At 43.0% G+C, this 27203-nt stretch overlaps 1 protein-coding gene across 4 annotated transcripts in view; it reads right to left on the reverse strand.

Moving 5' to 3' along the window:
• Positions 1 to 27203, reverse strand: part of ano5a (anoctamin 5a) — a 215882-nt gene that overhangs the window by 53112 nt on the left and 135567 nt on the right. For all 4 annotated transcript variants that reach the window (XM_068046499.1, XM_068046497.1, XM_068046498.1 and 1 more), the window contains one exon: positions 586 to 654. In XM_068046499.1, coding sequence (XP_067902600.1) covers positions 586 to 654 — 69 coding nt within the window. The remainder of the gene's footprint in view (positions 1 to 585; positions 655 to 27203) is intronic.

Genomic DNA, 27203 nt, shown 5'->3' on the forward strand with positions numbered 1-27203 from the left:
GTAAAACACGGAAAATTGAGAAGTACCCATCTTCACTGAACTGCACTCTTTCTCTGCATTTTAAAGGTACAGCTATTACAACATGTCCCATCCCATGTTCCACACTGTATCCAGTTAAGGAGCTAGGGACCAAAGTTTCCTCAATTCACAGATCATATGCTGCCCCTGCTGTGTAAGAAATGAAGCATAAATCCTATTTGTGTGCTTCAATGGGGATTTCACTGCACTTGCAGAGAAGTTACTTCCAGTGGAGCTGGAACAGTTCTGACAAAATTGCTGGCCAACATTTTTTTATACATATGTTTGAGATTTTGCTACAAATAGTGACAACAATGACGACTTGCATTGATATAGCGCCTTTAATGTAGCAAAATGTCCCATGGCACTTTATGGGGGCATAATCAGACAAAAATTGACACCGAGTTAAAGATGGAGAAAGATAACCAAATACTTGGTCAAAGAGGTAGGTTTTAATTAATGTCTTCAAGGAGGAGAGGTGGAAAGACAACGAGAGAAGGGGACTCCTGAGCTTAGGGCCTAGGCAGCCAAGAGTCAGGCAATGGAATAACAGTGATCTTTACTTACATCTTTACTTTCAGTTTCCAGTTCAAGACCCGTCTTCAACAGATTTAATTCAAACTCTTTTCTTCTTTCCTGAAAAAGAGAAGTTTAACACAAAGAGCATCAATCACCGATTTCTTCGGAAAAGGAGGAGTTGGAACCACAATTGAAAAGATTGCCGAACCTACACACATATCTCACTAATCAATTACCATACAACGTTACATGCCAATTGATCTGTCAGAAACAACCCTTGCAGCTGGAGGCATTCCACCCTCCTCCAGATGTAGTGTCACTTTGTGCCTCTGGATTGAAAATGCCAGTCGGCAGTAGCACTTGGCATATTCACTTTGGCTGCCAGTGTGCCAAGCAATGACTATTTGACTCTGCTGCTATGTTCCCAGACAACATAGAAGATCCCCAACCAGATTGGCAAACGTTGCAAATATAACTTTGTTGCAATAATTCATTTTGCTGCACTTGATAATGCAGTCACCAACAGCAATGAAGCCAGCACAGTTGTAACAATGGTTGTAGTTCTGTAGTATAAAAGGTGACAGAAAGGCCCAGTGCAAACAATCAAATATCAGTGCTGCTGCCAACAACAATTAGGATGTCAAGACCTTGGAGAGGGTACAGAGGAGATTTTCTAGAATGATACCGGGGCAAGGTGTCATGTGTTCTTTGTGTTATCTGAAGTAACACAGTGATGTGTGTGGATTCCAGTTCATTGAAGATCTCGAGGGTTTAACAATAGTTAAACTAGTATATATAATACAGAGCAAATTATATACACAGCCTTTATCTAGGGTGTTACAGTTGCAGAGTGACTATGGCTTCTGGTCACATGACTACATCCTGGTACTTAGCTCATTAGCATACTGAGTTCTTAAAGGGACATCACTCTTAAGGAGATCACACAACATCCCCTTTCTTTCCAAAGATAAGTCCCATATGTTACAAGTAAAAACACAAAATTGGATATCAAAATTAGTTATACAGGATAGAGATTATAAAGTTTACAAGTATAAGGATAGGGATTGTGACATATACGAGCGCAGAAGCTTAAGTATCCATATATGTTTCGATGGTTTGACAACTTTTCCGGATCTGGTTATGGTATAACCTTCTGGTGATGTGGATTTCACCCGTGGTTGTTTTTGGTTTGCAGATATGTTGTCAATGTGTTGGTTGTGGTCCTGTTGTTCCATCACACCCTCATTGTTGGAGTGTGTTCTTTCGAGTCAGTTGTGCATAATTGAAGTGTTGCACACTTCTCTTAATTGGCTTCGGTTCCTCTTCAACACTGCTCCGTTAAATGTTGTAACGTCATAGGACCAAGGTTCACTGCAGACTTTGGATACCTCTGTGGGTAACCATGCTCTCATTGTGGAGTGTATGACCCTGACTTTTGTCATAGAATCATAGAAAGTTTAAGGCACGGAAAGAGGCCACTTGGCCCATCATGTCTGTGCTGGCTGAAAAACGATCCACCTAATCTAATCCCACCTTCCGGCTATTGGTCCATAGCCCTGCAGATTATGGCACTTGAGGAGCATATCCAGACTCCTTTTGAATGAGTTGAGGGTTTCTGCCTCAACTACCCTTTCAGGCAGTGAGTTCCAGACCCCCACCACCCTCTGGGTGAAAAAGTTTTTTCTCATCTCCTTTTTCTACCAATCACTTTAAATCTATGCCTCCTCGTCACTGACCCCTCTGCTAAGGTGCATAGACCCTTCATCTCCATTCTATCCAGGTCCCTCAAAATTTTGTACATTTCAATCAGATTTCCCCTCAGTCTTCTCTGTTCCAAGGAGAACAGCCCCAGCCTATCCAATCTTTCCTCATAGCCGCAATTTTCCAGTCCTGGCAACATCCTCGTAAATCTCCTCTCTATCCTCTCTAGTGCAATTACATCCTTTCTGTAATGAGGTGAACAGAACTGCACACAGTACTCAAGTTGTCCTATGTGTAGTTAAGGTAGTTCCACCCCTGCATGTTGGTCATGCACCATCTTCATTCTCCCTTGTTTTTCGAACAGCATCTCCTATAGATGATGGCTTGGCAGGATCGTCCGCACGTGTCTGCCAGACATGATCTCTGCTGGTGAAAGTAAGTCCATATCCATAGGTGTAGCTCTGAGGTGTAGCAGGGCAACATGAGTTAACTGTGCGAACCATTCGCTCGGCAAGACCATTAGATCTAGGGTAATGTGGTGAAGACATCACATGGTTTATGCCCCATTTGGCACAAATATCCCTGACAGGTCTGCCCGCATACTGTGGCCTATTGTCAGAAATAATTTCTTCAGCTGCACCAAATAGACTGAATATTGGCACTCAATGTGTCTACGATGACCGCACTTGAAGTGTCTTTTACCTGTCTGACAATTGGAAATTTGGAGAAATAATCGGTGACTAAGATAAAGTCATCGCCATTCAATGTAAATAGATCAGTGGTGATTTTGGACTAAGGGACTGATGGAATCTCGTGAGGGTTTACAGGTTCTTTACATTGTTGTGGCTGGTGGCTCTGGCATGCTTCACACATCCTCAGTAACTTTTTCAATGTCACTGTTGATCCCTGGCCAATAAACAGTCTCTCGTGCCAGACTTGGGTATTAGGATACCAAGTTCATCTTTATAAGGCCAAAAGCATCGGAGGGTTTCTAAAATCTCATCATATCAGGCCATCCTCCTATGAAGACTTTCCACAGTGCCTTCAGTTGTGGGTCATTAGCTGCTTCTGATTGTAGTTGGTCACATTTGTGCTGATCATAATGCAATAAATCGATTTTGAGCACACCTTCCACCTCGATGTCCATGCTGTCTACTTGTAGATCAAGTGGAACTTCATTCTTGTTCAGGTTTGGCAATCTGCTCAGCATATCAGAGATGACCATTTTTATACCTCCTTTGTAGCAGCAGAGTTGTAAGCCTGTACCTTCACTAAGAGTCGCTATATTTGAGGTGGTGCAATTGTCAATGGTTTGCGCCAGATCATCTCCGGTGGTTTGTGGTCAGTTTCCGCAGTGAACTGCTTACCGAACATGTAATTGTAGAGCTTTGTGATCCCAAACACCAGAGCAAGTGTTTCACGCTCTATGTTTGAGTAATTGGACTGTGCTGAGGATAAACATTTGGATCCGAATGCAATTGGTTTGCCATCCTGTAGGAGGCATGCTCCTAGCCCTTTTTGAGAGGCGACTTCCAGGATTGTCTTCTTCTTTGGATCATAGTACTGCAGGGTACGGGTATCTGCTGACAATGCTTGTTTGAGAGACTCAAACATATACCGATGGTCCTCCAGCCATATATATGGTATGTCTTTCTTTAAGAGCTTTCTCAGTGATGATGCTTTGTCAGAAAAATTAGGAATGTATGGTGCCAAGTTGAAAAATCCTAGACATCTCTGTAGATCTTTCTTGTCTCATGGAGTAGGCACAGGCATTACATCTTCGACTTTGCTTGGGTCAGGACAGATTCCACAACCTGAACAGATGGAGCCAAAGAAATTAAGCTGACTTGCATTCACCTGGCACTTCTTGTTGTTAAAAACTAGCCCTTTGCGATGAGCTACTGCCATCAGTGAATGAAGATTTCGATCATGCTCTTCTTTGGTTTTACCCATTACCGCAATATCATCGGTAATGCATATACATCCAAGCACGTTCTCTAGCATTCTGTCCATATACTACTGAAACAGAACTTGACTGACAGATAAGCTAAAGGGTAGTCTCTGGAAACAATATCTTCCAAATAGTGTTCTGAAGGTGGTGACCTCCTGAGATCCTTAGCTAGGTGTACCAACCAATATCCATCCGTCCAACTTGGAGAAGATTTTGGCTCCTGTGAACTTGGGATTCAATTCCTCTAGTATTGGAATCTTGTGGGGGTATTTCTTTAGGGAGAGGTTTAGACGCTTTGGATCTAGAAATACCCTGATTGCTCCATCCTTCTTCAGTATGCATTTAATTGAGTTGCACAAGTCTGTGTGATGATGCACACGAAGGATGATGCCATTGCGTTCCATGTCATCCAACTCACGCTTGAGCTTTTCTGCACTTTCTGGGAAGATCGATTGACAGAATTGAATCCTCTCTGAGCTGCATCGCCTTTGAAATCTCCTGTGGCATCGAACCTGTCCGGGTACATTTGTTGTAGGTCATGGACTAACTCTATGCGGGTACCCTTGGTCTCCTCTGCTGTAATGGGCATCTTGCTGACCTCGTAAATAGTTACAATGTTCATGTCCTTACACGCTGGTAGTCCTGCCCCTGCTGGTCCACTCGTCTACCAGGTAAAATATTTGTGGTTTCCATGCCGACTTGCCATAGCTGCACTGCATTGTTACTATGCCACTGCAAAGGATGAGTGACCCATTGTATGCAGTTAACTTTGCAGTTGTATCATTAATTTCCAACGACCCCAATATATACTGTTCAGGATTCGAACTGGTAGGATATTTGCACTAGCTCTCATGTCAATATTAGTCCTGAGAGCGTGCTTGCCAACTTTCTTTGGGCACATGATAACAGTAGCAAAAGCTTCCAGTTGTTTGACTTCATCAACACAATGTGTCAGGGTCACAATGTGAAATACCTGCTCATCTTCTAGCTGGGAATTGCTCCACTCTGAACCTTGGTCTTGGGTCTATTTCGCTGTGGGCTTTGTGTATCGGCTTGTGTTTTCGCAGGTCTCTGATCCTTTCCTTGCTGCTGTTGCTGCACCTGTCTTCTGTTTGTTTGTGTCCTGTGATTTCTGGCTGCATTTTTGGAGCCTTATTTCTTGTATACGCAGGCCCAGTGTCCTTTTGCATCGCATGCCTTGCACAGATCTTGAAATGCAGGACAAGTTCACAGTGAGTGAGACAAACCACACTTACCAAGCAACGTGTTTGCTTTTTGTGACCTGGCTATTATGCCAATATTGTTGGCTGTTTCTAGAGCTTGCAGATGCTGTTGTCCAGCTACAGTGGCTTTGCATTTGCTGCCATCTTTTGGCAGTGCACTGCTGTGACCTTTCTTTATCCCCAAGAGGTCTTTTTGAAATGTTTCAACAGGTGTTGATTCAATCACTAGCTCCATTATTCGCTCCAATAGCTCAGTTTCTGAAAATTACATTTGATACTATGGCATCTACTGATGAACGGATCTATTGATTCCTGTGGCCGTTGCCTGTCGGACATGAATTCCAGGTGGTAAGTTCTAAAATTCACTCTGATCTGGAGCGGATCTTCTAGCACTTTCCATATCTTTGCGGGATCTTTCTGGGTCCTCTTCAGATAAGCCAGAGGTATTGATTCTGCATAACCCCTCATTTCCAACTGCTATCAGTATTTTCACAGCCTGTTTCTCTAGATCCACAACTGCTTGGTCTGTGAAGCATAACTGCATTCTTTGTTTAAAAAGTTTGAACTCAGAAAGGATATCAATGGCCTTCTAGCTCATGCTGGGAAATTTGATATCCATTTTTCTGCTGTTCTTCTGCTTTCTGCCTTATACTTAACTTTGTTCGGCTGTGTGTGTGCCTTCAGCACTCTACTTATTCTGACTTCTACTTGTGGTTTGAAACTGGTTTAAAACTTATTCTATTAACTCTGTGCTGTTCCCCTCTTAAGATGTTCCTTTTTTTTGGACTGGCTCCTGTGATGGAGTGTACCAGGTGTTCTCTATTTTGTTTTCAACACTTCAGCTTGTATGGTTACACAGCTGTTCGATAGGCAGTTCAAGGGTTTTCCCTTGGCTTTTATTTCGCCTCTTCACGTTTGACTGGTTTCATGATCTTTTTTTCAGTCTTGGCTGCATGAATGGAGACTCTGCTGTGTTTGGAATTTCCGCACACCTCCTGGAATGGTGCCGACCTTGATCAGCCTGAGAGAGGAATTGGATTTTCCCTGCTTTTTTTCCTCTCCCATGCAGCCTTTAAAAAAAATAAAATTTTAAGCACTTCAAAGACTTTTTTTTTAAACTGGGATTCCTCGACCATTGGCGCAATGACTCATCCGATCACAGGAATTTATTTGCAGCCTGTTGTTCAGTGCTCTGTCTCCTACAGCTGGAGGTAAGTTTTTTTCTTCTTCCCACTGTTTGGGCCAGTATTTTTTTGAACTTTCTCTCTTTTAGCTGTAGGAAAGGTTGCTTTCACAGCTGTTTTACCGGTGGTCTTCAAGCTTATATCTTGTCTTTTCACCACAGCTGCCATCATGTCATGCGTTTTTCGTGTTATCTTAAGCAACACAATGAGGTATGTGGATTCCAGTTCTTTGACGATCTCTACAGGGTTTATTCACTAGTAAACCAGTATTTACAACACAGAGCAAACTATATACAGAACCTTTATCTAGGGTATTACAGTTGCAGAGTGACTATGGCTTATAGTCATGACTACATCCTGGTACTTAGCTCACTAGCATACAGAGTTCTTAAAGGGACATCACTCTTAAGGTTATCATATAACACGAGACTTCAGATTTGTGGAGAGACAAGAGAAGCTCGAAGCAGGAAGGTCAAAGGGAGATTTGATAGTGGTGCTCAAAATTCTGAAGGGTTTTGATAGAGTAAATAAGGAGAAACTATTCCCACTGGCAAGAAAATTGGTAATTAGAGGTAAGAGATTTAAGATAATTAGCAAAAGAACTGCAGGAGGAGCACCCGAGGAGAATTTTTTTTTTTAAATGCAGTATTTTGTTATGAGCTGGAATGCATTGCTTGAAGGGATGATGTTAAGTTTCAAAAGGGATTGGGTAAATACTTGAAAAGGAAACAAATGTTGCAGAGAAAGTGCAGGGATGTGGGAATAACGGGATAGTTTTTTCAAAGAACCGGCACAGCCACGATGGGCTGAATGGCCTCCTCCAGTGCAGTAAGATTCTATGATAATTACCAATTTTTTTTGCTGTGCTACATATTGTTGCACAGCTTGGAGCCCTTCAAATGAGCAAACTCACTTTTAGCCTCCCTTTTACAAATCAAAGCATTAAAACAAGCTCATTAACTGAAATCCGTTAGGTAGCCATTAGATTTGGGTGTCATCAAACAAGAAGCACAGGGTAGCATGCAGGTTTTTAAAAATTCATTCATGGGATGTGGGCGTCGCTGGCTAGGCCAGCATTTATTGCTCATCCCTAATTGCCCTTGAGAAGGTGGTGGTGAGCTGCCTTCTTGAACCGCTGCAGTCCATGTGGGGTAGGTACACCCACAGTGCTGTTAGGAAGGGAGTTCCAGGATTTTGATCCAGCGACAGTGAAGGAACGGCGATATAGTTCCAATATAGTTCTGGCGATATAGGTACAGCAAGCAATTAGGAAGGCAAATGGTATGTTGGCCTTCATTGCAAGAGGGTGGGAGAACAAGAGTATGGAGTCTTGCTACAATGGTACAGGGCTTTGGTGAGACCATACCCGGAATAATGTGCATAGTTTTGGTCTCCTTATCTAAAGGATATGCTTGACTTGGAGGCGGTGTAACAAAGATTCACTAGATTGATTCCCGGGGAGAGAGGATTGTTCCATGATGAGAAATTGAGTAGATTGGGCCTATACTCTGTGGAATTCAGAAGAATGAGAGGTGATCTCATTGAAACTTGGAAAATTCCGAGGGGGCTTGACAGGATAGATTCTGAGAGGATATTTCCCCCGGCTGGAGAGACTAGAATCTGGGGGCATAGTCTCAGGTGTCAGCCGTTTCGGACTAAGATGTGGAGAAATTTCTTCACTCAAAGTTGTGAATCTTTGGAACTCTATCCTATAGGGCTGTGAATGCTCAGTCATTGAGTATATCCAAGCGGAGATAGATATTTGCACCCTAAGGGAATCAAGGGATTGGGCAAGAAAGTGAAATTGAGATTAAAGATCAGCCATGATCTTACTGAAGGACTATATGGCCTACTCTTGCCCCTATTTCTTATGTATTTACCCTTTTTTTTGTTTATCTCAACATGGGCATCAAGTAAGCGGATTCTTAATTATGAGGGGCAGGAACATGGTTGAAATATCTATATTTGGAGTGTCCCTCAAGTTAAAGGTTTTAATCACATGACTAGTAAATACCAAGGCTCAACTAGCCTGTACTAACTTCCCTCTTTTTTTTAAATGCGCTAATTAGCCAGATAAATAAATGCTTGACAGAACAATTCCCGGTGCTGCCTGTGTGGAGTTTGCAAGTTCTCCCTGTGTCTGCGTGGGTTTCCTCCGGGTGCTCTGGTTTCCTCCCACATGCCAAAGACTTGCAGGTTGATAGGTAAATTGGCCATTAGAAATTGCCCCTAGTATAGGTAGGTGGAAGGGAAAATATAGGGACAGGTGGGGATGTGGTAGGAATATGGAATTAGTGTAGGATTAGTATAAATGGGTGGTTGATGGTCGGCACAGACTCGGTGGGCTGAAGGGCCTGTTTCAATGCTGTATCTCTAAACTAAACTAAACATCTTGACCCTTCACTCTGAAATGCACAGCAGCCACGTTATTCCTTATCTGCTAGTAGGTGGCATTTACAACTGGTTTCCATCACCATACAACTTTTTCCCATAACAGGATCTGTTTTAGCGACTTGGCAAAATATTTCATTTGTTGCATTGTTGCCCATTATAAAGCATCTTTGATGTCAACTATTTACAAACTGCCATCTTGAGTAGCTTATTAATGGAAGACAAGGTACTCTCAAAGCAAGTACTTCCAACTTGAAAATACTTAAAGATTTAAAGTAACCTTCCACCTATTTGGAGAAATGGCAACTTTGATTCCAGTGCCATGCCCATGTGGAGTTTCGGTAACTTACGGTGGCTGAATGAACATCACAGATTAACTGAACAGCTTGTGATTAGTGGTGGTTTCCCGTTCCATGGGGTGAATCTTGTGTATATCAATTCTTAAACCTCGTACTTTAGTAATTAATTTGACCTGCAAAAAACAAGTACATGCCTCTCTGTAGAGAATGATGTCATCTCTACTGGAGTGGCAGAGGCTTGCTGCAATTGGTCTCTGTGCCATGGGTTAAGGAGGGGGAAACAAGCCATAATTCCACTCTCCACTGGCTGTTCAACAACCCAAGTTCAAAATGCATACAGTTGAGAGAGGACAGAATGAAGTCTGGTTATGATGCCCATGTAAATGAACAGCCTGCCAATGACGAACACGTGAACCTTCTTTTCAAACAGTGTGTCAGCAGGAATTCAACTCTTTCAGAAAAGAGAAGGAAGATAAAAATTGGCAAAAGGAGAGAAACTGAGTGCAAATTGACTCTGAAACCGTTCAGAGCAGCCACCAACATGCCAAGGCAGTGGGAATAAGTGAGTGAGTTCAGCAACAAGTGTGCAAGGCAGGCATCGCCCCAAAAATACAAGTAAAAGCTTCTTCTATAACTTGAATTGAATGATGGGTTTAAAATACTTCCCCTGCAGAAGGATTGCACCTTAAAAGGAGAAGTACTTTGGGCTGAACTTTCCTAGCCCTGTCATAACAGGATTGGAGTCAGGAGGGTCTGGAAAATATGGGGGATCCACGTAGATACGTGGCTCCCCAACGATTCGCACCATCAGGGAACTTTCCCGGAGTGGGCAGGAATGCTGATTGGCTGCCTGCACAATGGAGGTGGGCAGTCAATTTATCTACTTAAGGCCCAATTAGAGCTAATTTTCCAGTTTCGCTGGCATTTTGCCACCAGCAGGGCAGCTGCCAATCCCCCGCCCCCCAACCTCCCAAAGTATGGATACCACCAGCTTAATGGAGGCAGCCTCCACAGCAGTCTGGACAGCCACAGGCTCCATCCCCCAAAGAGGGGGCTAAGGACATCAAAGGGCGCTTCCCTTCCCCCCCCACCCCCAACCCTGGTTCTAATGACCCAAGCGGAGGAGTTTCCCCTTCCGATCTGAGGGGCCTACCACCTTCCACCCTCAAACTATTATTTTTACACCTCCAAGGGCTCCTCCCAGTCTCCTACTCTCCTGGTGGGGCAGCCAAGGCTCTCGAGTTGTCAGCCCTGTGATTGAGCCAGCAGCATCAGGAGCCTGCGTGCTTATCCTTAACAGGACAGCAGGTGTAGAGGTGGCCAAAGAACCTCCTCCTGAAAAATAGCTCCACTGGTCTGGCTCCCGGCAAGTGCGGGCTTGGAACCCCCATTTGGTCCTGACGCTGGGGTCCCAAAGCCCGTGGGAAAATCCTGTCCTTTCAGTATCAATTACCCCAGATTCTCCTCAAAGGCTAACTTAATGTGATTTACAATTAACAATTTTCCATCATACTGCTCAAGAAATTCTTCCATATGAATTATCTTTATTATGGATACTGTAAGTCACTCTGTGTGCAATCTCTGTGGAGAGTAGGGTCACCATCCCTCCAGGATTGTCCATGAAATAAAGATTAATCTCCCAGACACTCCTGGAGCAAACTGCAAGAGAAAAAAATCATGGGACATTAAAAGAGAATGGTGTGTTTTTTTTCTTGGAACGTTTAGTTATAAAAAATATTGGAGATGCAAAAAAGGCTATTTGACTGGTTGAGGCAGTTGGAAGCAGCAGGCCATGTACTGAAACCTCCAAAAACACATCCAATCGGAGCTCATGACCCTAGTGGAGGACAGGCAGGTCACATCTTAAACAACAAAGAACACTGGTCACAACGGCTGCATCACAAACTGGTGTGGACAAGACACTATTCCAGACAGGATCTCGTTGGCACACAGCAACCGGTATTTGCAATAGCATAAAGACAACAACCCACCCCATTATAGGGGACTCGCACACAAGTGACAGTTCTGTGCATTGTTCTGATTCTGTATGGACTCGAGAGCCAGTTCATCTGACTCCTGCTGCCAGCTTCAACCTACTGCAGATTCTTGGAGGGAAAAGGGTATCCAGAACAGCAGCACTCTGCATAGTAAAAGGCAGAGGGGTGTGAACAGAGGTCTGCACCACAAACAGTAGTCCCTCCTGAAAGGGCTGTGCGAGAGCAGAAACGAAGCTCCATCCATGGAGAAGCCAGAGGCCAAGACTTCCCTTTTGCGAAATAATTATCCTCCCAGAGATGCTTGGTGTGTACAATGGCAAAACCTTCAAACAGTTCGAAATCAAGCCTGAAATGATTGCCAGTTATCTTGGAAAGTTTTCCATCATTTACGAACCTGTCAAATGTGGTATCAGCACACCCCACCTCCAGTGAGTTTATTCCTCTGAAGCAAACCATTAAGTAAATAAAACTCATTTCAATAATAAACATGAAGGAGTATCGAGACTAATGTGTCAGTCAATGAGCTGCACTACGTCAGCCCAAGATTTGGGAGCAGGGCAGGTCTTGCATTAAACAAAATCTGTTTACTGAGCAAACAGAATCTATTAAAATAGCTCCCCAATTCACAGGGAATTACCATGCTGGCCAGAACCTGTGGTGTCACTATATGCAAAATAAGTTAGGCAGGCCCAAGCAGTACAATCTCGAATAGGTTTGGAAGGCTGCAAGAGAGAACATCAAAGCAAATCTTTAATGGAAGTATTTTAAAGCCAAGTATTTCCTAAAACTGAAGCCACTTTTCTTAAGAGTGTAATAAAGATGCTGTGTTACAGCCACCACACAACCACAAAGCGTGTGGATGTGTATTCACACACTGTTGCCCACTCTTCAGCAAGTGGGCTTGCTGTGTTTCTCCATATGGACTGACATGTGAATTCAGATAGCAAGCAAGTCAGGACACTTTCACTTTCCAATGGATGGTGTTACAGCAGTTTTGGTGAATTCCTGAGATTAAGAAACCTGCCTGTGACTTGGATGAGAAATAATGCATGGTGGGAACAAAAAGTAATCAAAAGAATTAACATTAACATCTAGATTCAGGTCAATTAATGCATCCAAATGAGCTATGTATTTCACAAGTAACAGGTGAGTTCTTGATAGATCATGTAATGGTTTAAAAAAAATATGGCTGGTTTATTGCTGGGCTGATTTTCGGAAACTGCTGACATCTGTTCTAATTTCAGTCAGCAAAATGAATGTGATGTTTCATAATACTGGCTAGATTGTCTGCCATTATTGATTGTCATGGTAACTATCTCCTCTGTTAACCTAAGTATACTATGGCACTGGTGGAGAGGATATTATAATATGATAATGATTATATATTGAAATGATATTTTCTTTTTTCATTCATTCATGGGATATGGGCGATGCTGGCCAGGCCAGCATTTATTGCCCATCCCTAATTGCCCTTGAGAAGGTGGTGGTGAGCTGCCTTCTTGAACCGCTGCAGTCCATTTGGGGTAGGTATACCCACAGTGCTGTTAGGAAGGGAGTTCCAGGATTTTGACCCAACGACATTGAAGGAACTGCGATATAGTGCCAAGTCAGGATGGTGTGTGACTTGGAGGGGAACTTGCAGGTGGTGATGTTCCCATGCATTTGCTGCCCTTGTCCTTCTAGTTGGTAGAGGTCACGGGTTTGGAACGTGCTGTCTAAGGAGCGTTGGTGCATTGCTGCAGTGCATCTTGTGGATGGTACACACTGCTGCCACAGTGCGTCGGTGGTGGAGGGAGTGAATGTTTGTAGATGGGGTGCCAATCAAGCGGGCTGCTTTGACCTGGATGGTGTCGAGCTTCTTGAGTGTGTTGGAGCTGCACCCATCCAGGCAAGTGGAGAGTATTCCATCACACCCCTGACTTGTGCCTTGTAGATGGTGGACAGACTTTGGGGAGTCAGGAGGTGAGTTACTCGCCGCAGGATTCCTAGCCTCTGACCTGCTCTTGTAGCCACGGTATTTATATGGCTACTTCAGTTCAGTTTCTGGTCAATGGTAACCCCTAGGATGTTGATAGTGAGGAATTCAGCGATGGTAATGCTGTTGAATGTCAAGGAGAGATGGTTAGATTCTCTCTTGTTGGAGATGGTCATTGCCTGGCACTTGTGTGGCGCGAATGTTGCTTGCCACTTATCAACGCAAGCCTGGATATTGTCCAGGTCTTGCTGCATTTCTACACGGACTGCTTCAGTATCTGAGGAGTCACGAATGGTGCTGAACATTGTGCAATCATTAGCGAACATCCCCACTTCTGACCTTATGATTGAAGGAAGGTCATTGATGAAGCAGCTGAAGATGGTTGGGCCTAGGACACTACCCTGAGGAACTCCTGCAGTGATGTCCTGGAGCTCAGTTGATTGACCTCCAACAACCACAACCATCTTCCTTTGTGCTAGGTATGACTCCAGCCAACGGAGGGTTTTCCCCCTGATTCCCATTGACCTCATTTTAGCGAGGGCTCCTTGATGCCATACTCGGTCAAATGCTGCCTTGATGTCAAGGGCAGTCACTCTCGCCTCACCTCTTGAGTTCAGCCCTTTTGTCCATGTTTGACGGATAAAGAAAAGTATGAGCTTGCAATTATTTAGCACCTTTCATGATCTCAGGACTTCATAAGACACTCTACAGCCAATAAACTAATTTTGAAGTGTAGTCATTGTTGCAATGTAGGAATAAATACATATAATATATTGTATTATATTTAAACGACACATTATATATAAAAACATATTTCTGGGTTGGAGAGGGAGTTCTCTTCTAAAAGCACAACAATCTGTAAGTGTGTAAATGTTTTCTGGGGAGTGCTATAATGTCTGACTGAGTGATCTTGGAACAGTTGCATGCAATAGGGCTGTTCAACTACCAACTTATAGCCATGGGAGTAAGTCTGTGAATTTCCCAAACAATACTAGAAAATCAAGCAGCTCAGCAGCATTATTTACATGTGGATTATGCAGTTTAAACCATAGTTAACAGGGTATCTTTGTATTTCATTTATAGCATTAGTCAGTCAGTCAAAGTAAAAAGAACTGGAGTTCTTTTCTGGGGGAACAGTGTACAAAACGAGAGGGGCTTCAGTGCTACAAGTGCCAACTAGCTCATAATCTGCCGTATAATATCATCCCAGCCCTTTGACTGCGACTTAGAATCAAAGTTTACAGTGCAGAAGTAGGCCATTCAGTCCATTGTATTCTTTGAAAGAGTTATCCAAGTTGTCCCACTTCACTGCTCTCTCCCCAATAGCCCTGCAATTTTCTCTGCTTCAAGTATTTGTCCAATTCCCCTTTCAAAATTACTATTTAAGCTACTTCCACTACCTTTTCAGGCAGTGTATTCCAGATCACAACTCGCTTTGTAAAAATGTACTGACCATCATTCGATATTTTAACATTTCAGCAAACAGTTGCTATTGTAATGTCCTGAGCCTTTAAGCAATGTCATCGCCTCAGAGAATAACTAGAACCCTTACATCCGTCTACAAAGTTCATCACTATTTTCATTTCAGGATTTTCTCATGTTCTTTCTCACAATGCCACACCCATCTCTGCAGCCAGCATGTCTGTGCAGACAGTACTACTATGCCACAAGGTGGCAGTTTCGTAAGACACTCTGATGTGGTCCACATAACTGATTGAAACCATTTGTTGTGTCATTTCTTTGGCCAACTGCTGCAATAACCAGTATCTGAGGACCACAGAATAACATGTACTTTTCAACTGATAATTCTTACTGTTTGTATCAGCCACAGATCAGCATCCCAGTTTCCTTCTTCATTGCATCAACTGCTGATTTCTACATCTGATATTTGCATAAACTTTCGCGACATAAAAAGGACACGTCCCAGCTCAACAATTTGCTTCATATAATTATTTTAATGTAATAAAATGTCCCAAGGCTCAAAGAAGTTACCAAGATTGAAAGGTGAACAGTAAACAGGAAAAAGGAGAATATTTACAGAGGGAAATGGAACACAAGGTCAGAGAAGGATTTTCAAGGCAGCAATGCAAGGTGATCTTGAGAAGCAATCCTAAAAAAACAGGAGTGTAGTAACTGAAAGATTGGCCTCAAACAATGGAGTGGAGTGCAGTAGGGAACAACCAGTAATCTGGTGTCACAGGAGAGGAGTGTGTGTGTACATGCGTGGCAACACAGCAGATTAACGCTCTGGCTTGTGGGCCACAAATCTAGATGAAACTCCTGGCAATACTTACCATAACTAGAGTTTGCCAGTCCTCCTGCATTGTCCTGGAATCTCCAGGGACAAAAGATTAATCTCTTGGGCATGCAACCCAGGAGAAAATGTAAAAGTAGGAGTTACAGTTTGCATGCACAATGGACTTCTGGTTTGCTGAACCTCTGGTGTGTGGCGCATGATGTATACTGGGACGAAGCCTGAGGAGATGCAATATACACAAAATGCTACAATTTTAAAGGGATTGCAGGAACAGAAAAACTGGGGAATCCACATACAAAAATCTTTGAAAGTAACTGGACAAATTGATAAAGATGTTAAACGAGCATGTGGGATTCTTGGTTTTATAAACCGAGGTTTACAGTATCAAAGTAAGGAAGTTATGCTAAATATTTATAAAGCACTAGTTAAGCTTCAGCTGGAGTATTATGCCCAATTCTGAGCATCACATTTTAAGAAGGTTATCAAGATGGGATTTACCAGGAATGATACCAGGTTTGAGACACTTCAGTTATCCAGAAGGACTGGAGAAGCTGTTTAGAACAGACAGCAATTGATGCTACATCAATTGTTAATTTTAAATCTGAGATTGATTGATTTTTGTTAACTGAAGTATTAAGGGATATGGGACAAAGATGGGTGTATAGAGTTCGGTCGCACTTTAGCCATGATCTCAGTGAATGGTGGAACAGACTCCAGGGGCTAAATAGCCGACTACTGTTCCTATTTAACATGGGTGTTCAAAATTATGAAGGGTTTGATACTGTTTCCACCGGCAGGTGGGTTGGTAATCAGAGGACACAGATTTAAGAAAAATGGCAAAAGAACCAGAAGGGATATGACGTGATTTTTTTTTAATGTAACAAGTTATGAAGCAGATTCAATAGTAACTTGCAAAATGGAATTGGATATATACTTGCAAAGAAAAAACGTTGCAGGGATACGGGAAGAGATTGGGAAATGGGACTAATTTCAAAAGAGTCAGCACAGGCATGATGGGCTGAATGGCCTCCCTCTTTGCTGTAAGAATCCATGATTCTATTAAAGCTTCTGATACCAAACCCTTCCTACTCTGTTTTATAAAAACTCATGAAAGTCTGTGATACAGAGTAGCCAACACTGGGGAAATGGATGACAACAGGGTGAATTCTAGGGTCAACTATGGGCCTTGATTATGTCAATTAAGACTGCAGTAGCAGTATTTTAGTATACATTTTAGTTTTAAATATTCATGGTAATTACAGAAGTTTCTGTGTCCTGATGGATTCCAGTCTAACCTTGAGTAAACGCTGCACATTATTCTCCTGCCAGTCCTTCTCCAAAATATCTGCTTCTCTGTTAAATAAAGGAGTTGAAATAAGTATCTGATAGAAGGTGAAATTAATTAGTTTGAGGAGATGGTGCATATAGCAAGTATATCTTTGAAGTATTTTCTCAGTAAAAGCATCTATTATAATAAGTTGTTTGGTGTTTTGTATCCTGTTATAATTAGATGCTGATAGATGATTGCTGCGATGCTTGCCTGGGTGTTCAGTTTAGGTATTTACAGTCAGCTGTGCTACTTCTTTAGTATGATAGAATTAATTATTTGCATTTTAGTATATTGAGATACGATTTGCATTATTAATGGACTTTGGAAACATTCTATGGGCCTATTCTTCATGCATTTTAGTATACATTTATGTTTAAATGAATGGGGGGTCATAGGGGAAGAGTTGTGCCTAGGACTGGGGAAGGTGGTGGTAAGGGCGCAGTGAGGAGGTGACCTGAATGCTCTTGGTGCAAAGGGCCCCAGGAATTCTCAATCTGCCTCTGCCTGGCTGAGAGAATCAGCACAGGGTGGCAAGAACAGGAGTGATGGGTGTGTATGATTTTCCACAGGGAAGATACAGGCCAAAGTTCTCAAAGAGCTGAAGATTGTTGAGTTGGGAGGCTGATCAGGAGACCACTGGCCTGTTCACCTTTGAGTGCATGAAAAAAAATGGATTAAGGTTTTAGCAGTGATTGGGGAGAGGCAAGGGTATAAAGGGGAAATAGAACAGAAGTGGAAGAAAGCATTCTTGGTGATAGATTGGATGTGTGTATGGGATTGAACAGGGATCTAAGGTTGCATATCTCCAGATTAAACCTGAGGAGACAGCTAGGCAGGTTGGTGCAGCAGAGGCTAAATGCACACTGGCCACTAAAAATGGCTTTGGTTTTTGTCAACTTGGAAGTCATTCTTCGTGTTGAAAATACAATTGAATAGTATGGATTGGAGTAAAGGGTAGAGAGACAGGGTGCTTTCAATGTACATGTGGAAGCTGAGTCCATACTGGCAGATGCTGCTGCTAAGGGTTAGCTTGTAAACAATGAATAGGAGCAATCCAGAAGTGGTGCCCGAAGTACATCAGAGTTGACTGTGTGGACACAGAAGATGACATGGTTTGAGTAGATGCAAGTCCAGAAATTACTGTTTGCAATATTAGCGTATGGATGCCTTAATATGATTTTCCACAGTCTACTGTTTTGATGGAAGCAGATACTATAACGACCAGGTGAGAAAGGTGTCATGGGGTCTTTTACCGTCTTCGCCTGGTCTTATTGTAACAGGGTTTAATTTTAAACACTGTGTTTTGAGCTCCCCCTTTGGTGAATCCTTGTTCACCACTTTCCAATTATAATGCAAAGAAATGAGCATAAACAGGCTTTCTCAGGTTTAAAGAAGTGAAATTTATTAAACATTAAACTTAAACTCTAATATGGTTAATGCTTACGGATATACGACATGCCCATGCTAGCATGCACACGTGATGCAAACATGTAAATAGGGACAGAAAAGGGAAGAAAAATAAAATGGAGAGGTTTGAGGCAATATCAGAAGAGTTTCTTGTTTATTATGCTTCGAGTTCACTGTAGTCCTTTTGTAAGTAGTCTTGCTTTTCGTTGGGGCCCAGTATTTGTCTTAAACCTTGTTCATTGTGGGAGACTTTTCTCTCTTGGGGTTCATGTGTCTTCGATGGTTTCCGAAGCTGGTGAGAGCGAGATGAGAGCAAACAGGAAAGAGGTGTTCTCAGTCCAGGAGAAAGCAGCTTTCAGATTTTAAATTCCCTGTTGGAAGTTCTATTTAAAAAACTCCAATAGTCAACTAGTCATGTGACCAAACTGGTCTGACCACTTCTTCTGTGTATTAGGGAAGCAAGGACTGGGTCCCTTGTTCCAACACTGTCTGTTACTATGCAAATGTCTTTCCAGTCAGAGGCTCCAATTGTTTTTTTAAAGCAAGTTCTTTCTTCACCAACAATAGTTTAAAATCAATGTTCATGTGGCGAAATTAATTTTCCTCATTCTTGGCAGGTGGGGGGGGCTTGCCTGACAATACCCACTTAAAACAAATAGGTTAACATCCACTCACAGACAGAAGAATGTCATGCAAGCATGCTAAATATTAGCATGTCAAACAGATATGAATGGAGCCAAACAGGGAGCAGAGATGGACTGTGGAGGAGCAGGATGATATTGTAAATAGTTTTGATGGTGACAGATGTGCTGAGGAGAGTCACAAACTGTGGTCATTTTTGCATAGAATGGGCAAGAGGATAGGAATGTAAGGCACAGACACAGCATTCTTTCCCTGTAAGAAGACAGATCCAGCCCACAGTATCTGCACACATGGAGATGAATCATTTCAGGAGAGTGCATTTAAAGCTGTGAAACGTTAAGGGGCTGGATCATGACAGGTAAAGGTTTTGAAAGACACTTCATGCTGAAGTGCATGAGATAGTATGACTGCTGAAGTGCCAAAATTACAATGAAAAGACCTGTGGTCACAATTTTTACCCCATTAACAACTATACATCTCAGATTAATCAAGCTTTATTTTCATTGCATACAAGGCCAAGAATGATGGGTGAACTTTGAATTTCAGAACCTGTAGCCATCTACTCCACCACTAAAAATGAAGGCGGCAAAGATTGCATTGGAGTACAGGTGGCACAACAGAGCAATCTATTTCTGAAGACACAGCCCCACAACATTGTATATACATATATAAATGCTTTATATGTATATATTCTTAAGTCTAACTGAGGGAACTGGTAAGCAGGGGTGTTAGCACTATTCAGGAAGGTAAAAGTTAGACCCAATATCCTGCCTGTCAACTTGTTTTAGACAATTATTTTTTGTGCTGTGTGAGCTGAGGTACAGAGAACCAGTGTCTGCTGTAAATCTGCATCATCCACCAATACATTTAGCACTACAGTGCAGATTATTTATCAATTTTATGAAGCCTGACTTTACTTCCTTTTTAGTTTAAGGAGTTGAGCCACACAACATTATTTTGATATCCTGGTAAAATAGCCGGAACTTCTGAAGTCTGCTAAAATGTTTCCAATCACAAGGGAAACTTAAGAGTCTTATTTAGAAGTGGTTAAATTACTAATACTTTGCATATTTGTGGTTTCCTTCTGGCAATCTATTAAAATCTTACATTAGTGTACATTTCCTGTCTATGCCACTTGACTTCCTGTTGTCATATTTTGTTACTTCTTTGGAATTGTTTCTACATTAATTCCTTCAACTGGAGCTTCACCTAAGTAAACTCATCACTTTAACTGTACAAGTCACTCAAAATGTTTTCTGAAATTTGTTTTCATCTGTCACTTTATTTTCAGGAAGTCAAATTTATAATGCCCTAAATTAGGGTTTAATTTTTTTTTTAAATCCTTATTTTACAATATTAATTTCATAATTTGACTAAGCAGTTTTTTGTCTTTGAATACTTTTAAAATTTTTGCTCAATGGTCTCACCTGCTTGAAAAAGCCTGTGTGACCTTAAATTTGGATCATGCTATCTGAGCATATGCAGTGTGCTTAATTTCCTAGGATGCACCAGAACCATTTATTCAACTGCACCAGTTTTTGCTCAAAACTTCTTCAAAAATTTTTTGAGGAAAAGCTATAGGGAAAATTTCTAAGTTATTTGTTCAGGTAAAATTTATATTAAGTGCTTTTTTTTTAAAAGAGAGAATGAGCTGAATTTTACGCCACCCCAGCGGGTCAGATGGTGTCATGGAGGCAGCGTAAAATTGAGCAGGAGGCTCCGGAAGGCCTACCCGCCCCGCTTCTGGCCAAGTTTACAGCATCGGGCGTGGCAGGGGTGTGGGAAACGGCCCGCCTGCCGAAGGCCAATCAAGGCCCTTAAGTGGCCTGCCTCTATGGGTATTTTACCCATGGCAAGCGGGCATGCTGGGGACGTGAGAGGCCAGCTAGCAATAGCTGCCGGCCTTTCTGCACCCCGGGGGGTGGGGGGCATAGCAGTCAGGCACAGAGTGCCCGATTGAGGGCCGCCCCCACCTCCCAACCCACCCCCAGGACCCAAGATACCCCCCTCCCGCCAAACGACCACTCCAGCCTCACCAGGAAAGGACCAATCCCCGTGGTGAGGCAAGCTCAACTTACCTTCCCTCCAGGCTCCCTGGCGTTGGTGGGCTGCAGTCCCAACAGTGGCCTCCACTCCCGGTGGTGCTGCTGAGACTAAGAGTAGCTGGCCCGCTGATTGGCTGGCAGCTCACTGAGGCGGGACCTCCTCCCTCAAGTGGGTGGAAGTCCCGCCTAGGAACAATTAAAGCCTGGGGACCCGTAAAATGCGAGACGTAGCCCAGCTAGGCAGAAGCGAGTTCGCCATCGACTTTCATGTCGGTGGCGAATTCCCATCCGCCTAAGGTAAAATCCAGCCCAACGCGTGCGGATGTGTGTTTTATAAATTTCAGAATGTTCACTAACCAAAGAGAAATGCAAAATCTTTATGGTAGAAATTTGGGTTGGGCACTAATGCAGAACAGGCGCTAGCAAATCTGTATCCCATTTTATATTCTGCCCGATTTAAAATCGTGCGGGGCATAAAATGGGCTCCTAATTTTCTATCAGTCATTCCGCGCTACCACTCGGGTTGAATTTCTATCCCATTTTCTAAACATTGTAACTAAGTTCATTTTTGGAAAAAAAATTGTTGAGTTTCAAAGTTCTTCTTTTTCTTTTGGGCCTCCTTATCTCGAGAGACAATGGATACGCGCCTGGAGGTGGTCAGTGGTTTGTGAAGCAGCGCCTGGAGTGGCTCAAAGTAGCCTGTAATTATGTCACCTGATTATTACTGTTATGTTGATAATTAGTAATTATAATGTTCACATATTCCAGGTGCAGTTAGAGATAGAGAGAGAGATTTAAACCAAAAGATGAATTTTGAAAGCTCTAAATTAGCACCAGTATTTTACTGACCATTTATTACAATATTTACATTGTCTTGTGAGTGTACCTTCTCAGGTTAACTGACCTTGGCCATTTTTATATGTCCGTTAAGAGAGACAGTGAGAGAGAAAGAAAGAACCAATCACAAAACGAGAGATTCAATCCAGAGCCACTCGGCAGGGGATTTTCCTTCCCTCCAACCAATTCTATCTGGCCCCTGCTTTGCTCATGTCCTCACTACTGTAGCACCAAGGGCAGAATTTTGGACCCCATATAGGGATGAGTACAGAGGGAAGCAGACTCAAAAATTTGCACCACTTGACTGTGTGCCAGTTTTCTGGTACCCATGGAGGCAGGATTGGTGTCAGAGGGGGTACCACGGTTGTGGGACCCATTAAGGCCAATTGTTAGAGGCCAACTGGAGTTTTACAGTCAGGCTGCGCCCACCCCCCACTCCCCCCCATGAGGTGTCAGGAACTAGGCCAGCTGCCTGGAGGCAGCCTCCCAGAGGCAGACCAGGTTGGGGGGGTGGTGGTGGTTGGTGATGGTGGCAGTGCTTCAGGAAGGCTTTGAGGCCCTTCCCGCCTGCCAGGGTACAGCTGCAGCCACAGGCGTTGGCCTATGAAGGGGTAGTCCCTCTATGATGGTGACCCAGCCATTTTGTATTCCCTTTGTCATTCTCTCCTTTCTTGTCTATGTACATAGTGTAGGCCTTTTTCTTTGGTTTCAATTTTGACCTTATTTCTTTATTCACCCACGGAGTGTCATTGCAGGTTAGTTTGTTCTTGCTTTTTAGTGAGATATATTTGTTGGGACTCTTTTGATCACTGCTATTTTATCTCTTTCTTTGTCAGTAAAAGTTTTCTAGTTTATTTTTCCTAGTTCCATTCTCATCCCTTAAAATCAGCTTTACTTCAATTTATTACTTTGATCTTTGTCTTATTTATGTCCTTCTCAATCTTTATCTTAAACCCTATTATGTTGTGATCGCTGTTGCCTAGATGTTACCCTGCACTTATCTGTTCTGGTTCATTTCCATTACTAGATCCAGCAGTGCTGCCTCTCTCATTGGGCTTTTTATGTACTCGGTAAGAAAGGAGTGCCACACACATTGGAAAAGCTCCATTCCCTGTATTCCATTCTCTATCTTTTATTGCTAGTTAATTTGGGGCAGCTAAAATCTCCCATGATTATTATTCTATCCCCTTTGCTCATTTCACAAATTTGCTTGCATATTTTTTTCTCCCAGCTCATTTATGCTATTTAGTACTATGCAATATACCCTTAGAGGGTTGTGGATGCTCCATCGTTGAGTATATTTAAGACTGAGATAGACAGACTTTTGGTCTCTCAGGGAACCAAAAGATATGAGGAGCTGGCAGAAAAATGAAATTGAGACAAAAGATCAGCCATGATCATATCGAATGGCGGAGCAGACTCAAGGAACTGTATGGTCTGCTCCTGCTCCTATTTCTTATATCCTTATGTTCTTATTAGCATGATTGATCCTTCTTGTCCTTTATTTCAATCCTTCTGTTAGTTATATTCCTCTTTTCTACTATCATTTCTATCTCTAATCTATTATCACGTCTTTCCGCAACGCCATTATAAATTTCTATGTCCTCATTTATAATGGAAAGAAAGAAAAAGGATGCATTTATATAGCATCTTTCATAACCTCAGGATGTCCCAAGGCACTTTACAGCCAATGAAGGACTTTTGAAGTGTAGTCACTGTTATAATGTAGGAAACATGGCAGCCAATTTGCACATAGCAAGCTCCCACAAGCAAAACTGTGATAATGATCAGATATTCTATTTCTGTTGACATTGATTGAGGGGATAAATATTCACCAGGATAACTCCCCTGCTGTTTTTCAAAATAGTGTCACGAGATCTTTCATGCCCATTTGAGAAAGCAGACAGGGGCTTGGTTTAATGTCCCATCTGAAAGATGGCATGTCCGACAGTGCACTTTCAGTTCTGCTCTGGAGTATCAGCTTTTTTGTGGTCAAGTCTCTGGTGTGGGACTTGAACACATGACATTCTGGCTCAGTGGCCAAGAGTGCTACCAACTGAGGCATGGCTGACATACATCATAAATTAGCAATGTGAATTTTTATGCTGTAATTACATCCTCCTGTCTCTGTTGTACATGATATTTGTATCTGCCAGTTCAAGGCTTCAACCAACTCTACTCCTCTGCTTCCCAAAATGCCCTAGATTTTATATTACAAAGTGACTCCTAACAACACAAAGGCCTGCCGACGTCATCAGAGCACTCCAAGCTGTGCACATGCGCAAACGGTCTCCTGCTCTCAGAGATTCTGCGCTTGCGCAGCCTACGCCTTGCCAGGCCTAATTGCTGCATGCGCAGGAAAACACCATCGTGTAATGCCAATGTCATCGTGTATCCAGGCCTGGTCAGTCTTTGCGCACGTGCCTGGTGTTCGCACATGCGCGGTAACACGTCACCGCGTACTGCAATGACATCGGGTACTCGCTCCTGCCCTACTGGCCGCTCTCCCCCCTTGGCAACTCGCTCCAGGCTTCGACACTTTCTCCCCCTCCCCACCACCGGTTGCTTCCCCCACTCGCTCCAAACCTCGCCACTGATCCCCCCCCAACTCCCCTCGGCCAATTGCTCCCCGCTCCTCACTTCCACGCCCATCCCCTGCTCTTCGGCCGCTCACTCCTTGCTTCGCCCCCTCCAGCCGCTAGCTCTAGGCTGCGCCGCTTCCCTCCTCTCGGCCAGTCACTCCTATTTCGCCCCGTCACCCCTCGCGGCCCACCTTGCTTCTTCGGGCGGCGCACAGAGAACGATTGAACACGACCTAGATCTTGCGTCTGGAGGGGGGGAGGGGGAGTGGGGAGCAAGCGGCCGGAGAGCAGGGCGTGGGGGGTGGGGGGAACAGGCTTAAGGGAAGGCAGCTGGGAGCCAGCAGCAAGAAGACCGGCGGAGGTGTGACGGATAGAGAGATGCTCAATGGCAAGGGGGAAGCAGGGGACTATTGGGGTTGGAGGAGATGGCGATGGCAGGCATTGAGTGGATTTTTGGGTTCCATTTGTTTTTCCATGATAAATTGAGCAGCAGCATTTTTAATCCTGGCAGCTGCCTGAACGTTGCAGTCAGTAACGTTCCAGTGGAAGAGGCTGCATTTGCGCATGTGCTATAGCACTGCGCCACCTAGTAGTTACGTTGTCAGTAAACGCAGTCTTTATATTATTGTTTACAGAAAAATTTAGGTGCGTCATAAATACTAAGGATAGAATGCATAACATTAACATTGGGACGGAATTGCCTCTGCGTGCATGGGTCCAATTATCTCCTGCCCTCTAACTCTGTCACCCAAAGATTACCCTTGGTTTTCCTTCCTCTGTGAAATGACAGGAGGGATTGAATTGTTTCTTTTTCACATTTAAAAAGAAAGACAATGAGTGTGAAGGAAACCTGAAACTACCAAAGAAAAGAAGGAAATAACCTCAAATAAATCAAAATTAGTAATCACTGTACTTGTGCCCAAAGACTTGCACATTGACTGGGAGATTTTAATTGTCTCAGTTAGAGCTCGAGAGAGATTAGAAAGCAAAGGAAAATTTATTGCAATAAAACAGGTGGGATGGTGTGTCATCTTGGATGTCAAGCATAGTTTGGATCCGGAAAGTTACTTGAGAGCATCATTATGTTAACGGCTGTCAGTTTCTTGGCTTATGTAATGTGCCAGTACCATTTTGTTAGTGCATGTCTGGCATGGTTAATGTCGGAGCATTATCCTCATTAACAGGGTTTAATTTCTGCCACAATGCATTAAGTCAATACAAAATTTTTGATGGGTTGATATTGTTCTCTATTTCTTTCAATGACCTCAGGAATGTAATAATTTATCAGAAACAGACGAAGCATTACCCAGGTCAACAAGGCTGTGTCAGTGCCCACCAACTTGGTTATCATGACCAGACTTATGTAAACTTTTCTTACCCCTTCCATTTTTGCAACTTATTCCATAAAAATCACACAATGTACTAGAAATTACAAAATCACCAATGTCAAAGTAAGACAACTGTATATATCTAAAAGGAAGTCAAAAAAGGAAATTCAGGCTTTCTGGATTATTCCTGACAGGAAAGGTGAGCCATAGCCATTAGCAAATTGCGGAAGAGAGGGATTCATCATCACTATTCTTTCAACAGAAAAAAAAACATTCGGCACAATTGTAACTAACATTTATTTTCTGATTCTTTTTTGCCTTTTCGTACATTGCATCTGAAGGGAATTTTTTTCTTGAATTTGCTGTCACAAATTGTGGAACTTGTGATGATATTATTATAAAGGAAATCACAAGCAGAATTTAGCATACTGGGTTTCTGTACTTTTAAGATACCCAAACACTGCAACTGGAACTGGCAGCATTAATTAATTCCTCTGGAAAGGAATGAATTGTCCTTGAAAGTGTGATTTTTTTGTATTCTGTCACAGCTAGAAACTTGTTCAAGGGAAAGTTTGTAAGATTTGATTATGGACATAAATATGTTTTTATTCATCCTGTTAAAACAGCAACCTAAAATGCAATTTTCAATTCAAAACAGCCTGACTAGAATGAGTACAAACTACAGGTGGCAAACACAAGGGGCTGGATTTTATTTTGGCGATGGGGGTCCACCTTTATTGGACCTCCATATTGGCGGAATTCAAGAGTGGACAAGATCCCACCCTAAGAGCTGCCGACTGGAGGGCTGGCAGCTCAGCAGTGCCACTGGGAGCAGTGGCTACTGCTGGTACTGCAGGAGACCTGGAGCAGCAGTCGTGGAGGAGGGCCCAGAAGACAGGACTCGGGATTCAGGCAGGTTTCAGAATGTTTGGGAGGGGAGGTGGGGGGGCATAGTTACGGAGGTCTGGGGTGGTCTGGCCGCCAAAGTATGGGGGAGGGGGCAGCCCTCCATGGGTCAAAGAATGGCCGAGTTAGAACATTAGAACATTAGAACATTACAGCGCAGTACAGGCCCTTCGGCCCTCGATGTTGCGCCGACCATCTGACCTACACTATTCCATTTTCATCCATATGTCTATCCAATGACCACTTAAATGCCCTTAAAGTTGGCGAGTCTACTACTGTTGCAGGCAGGGCGTTCCACGCCCCTACTACTCTCTGCGTAAAGAAACTACCTCTGACATCTGTCCTATATCTTTCACCCCTCAACTTAAAGCTATGTCCCCTCGTGTTTGCCATCATCATCCGAGGAAAAAGACTCTCACTATCCACCCTATCTAACCCTCTGATTATCTTGTACGTCTCTATTAAGTCACCTCTCCTCCTCCTTCTCTCTAACGAAAACAACCTCAAGTCCTTCAGCCTTTCCTCGTAAGACCTTCCTTCCATACCAGGCAACATCCTAGTAAATCTCCTCTGCACCCTTTCCAAAGCTTCCACATCCTTCCTATAATGCG

The sequence above is a fragment of the Heterodontus francisci genome, chromosome 14 (genome assembly GCF_036365525.1).
Source record: "Heterodontus francisci isolate sHetFra1 chromosome 14, sHetFra1.hap1, whole genome shotgun sequence".
Lineage (NCBI taxonomy): Eukaryota > Metazoa > Chordata > Chondrichthyes > Heterodontiformes > Heterodontidae > Heterodontus > Heterodontus francisci.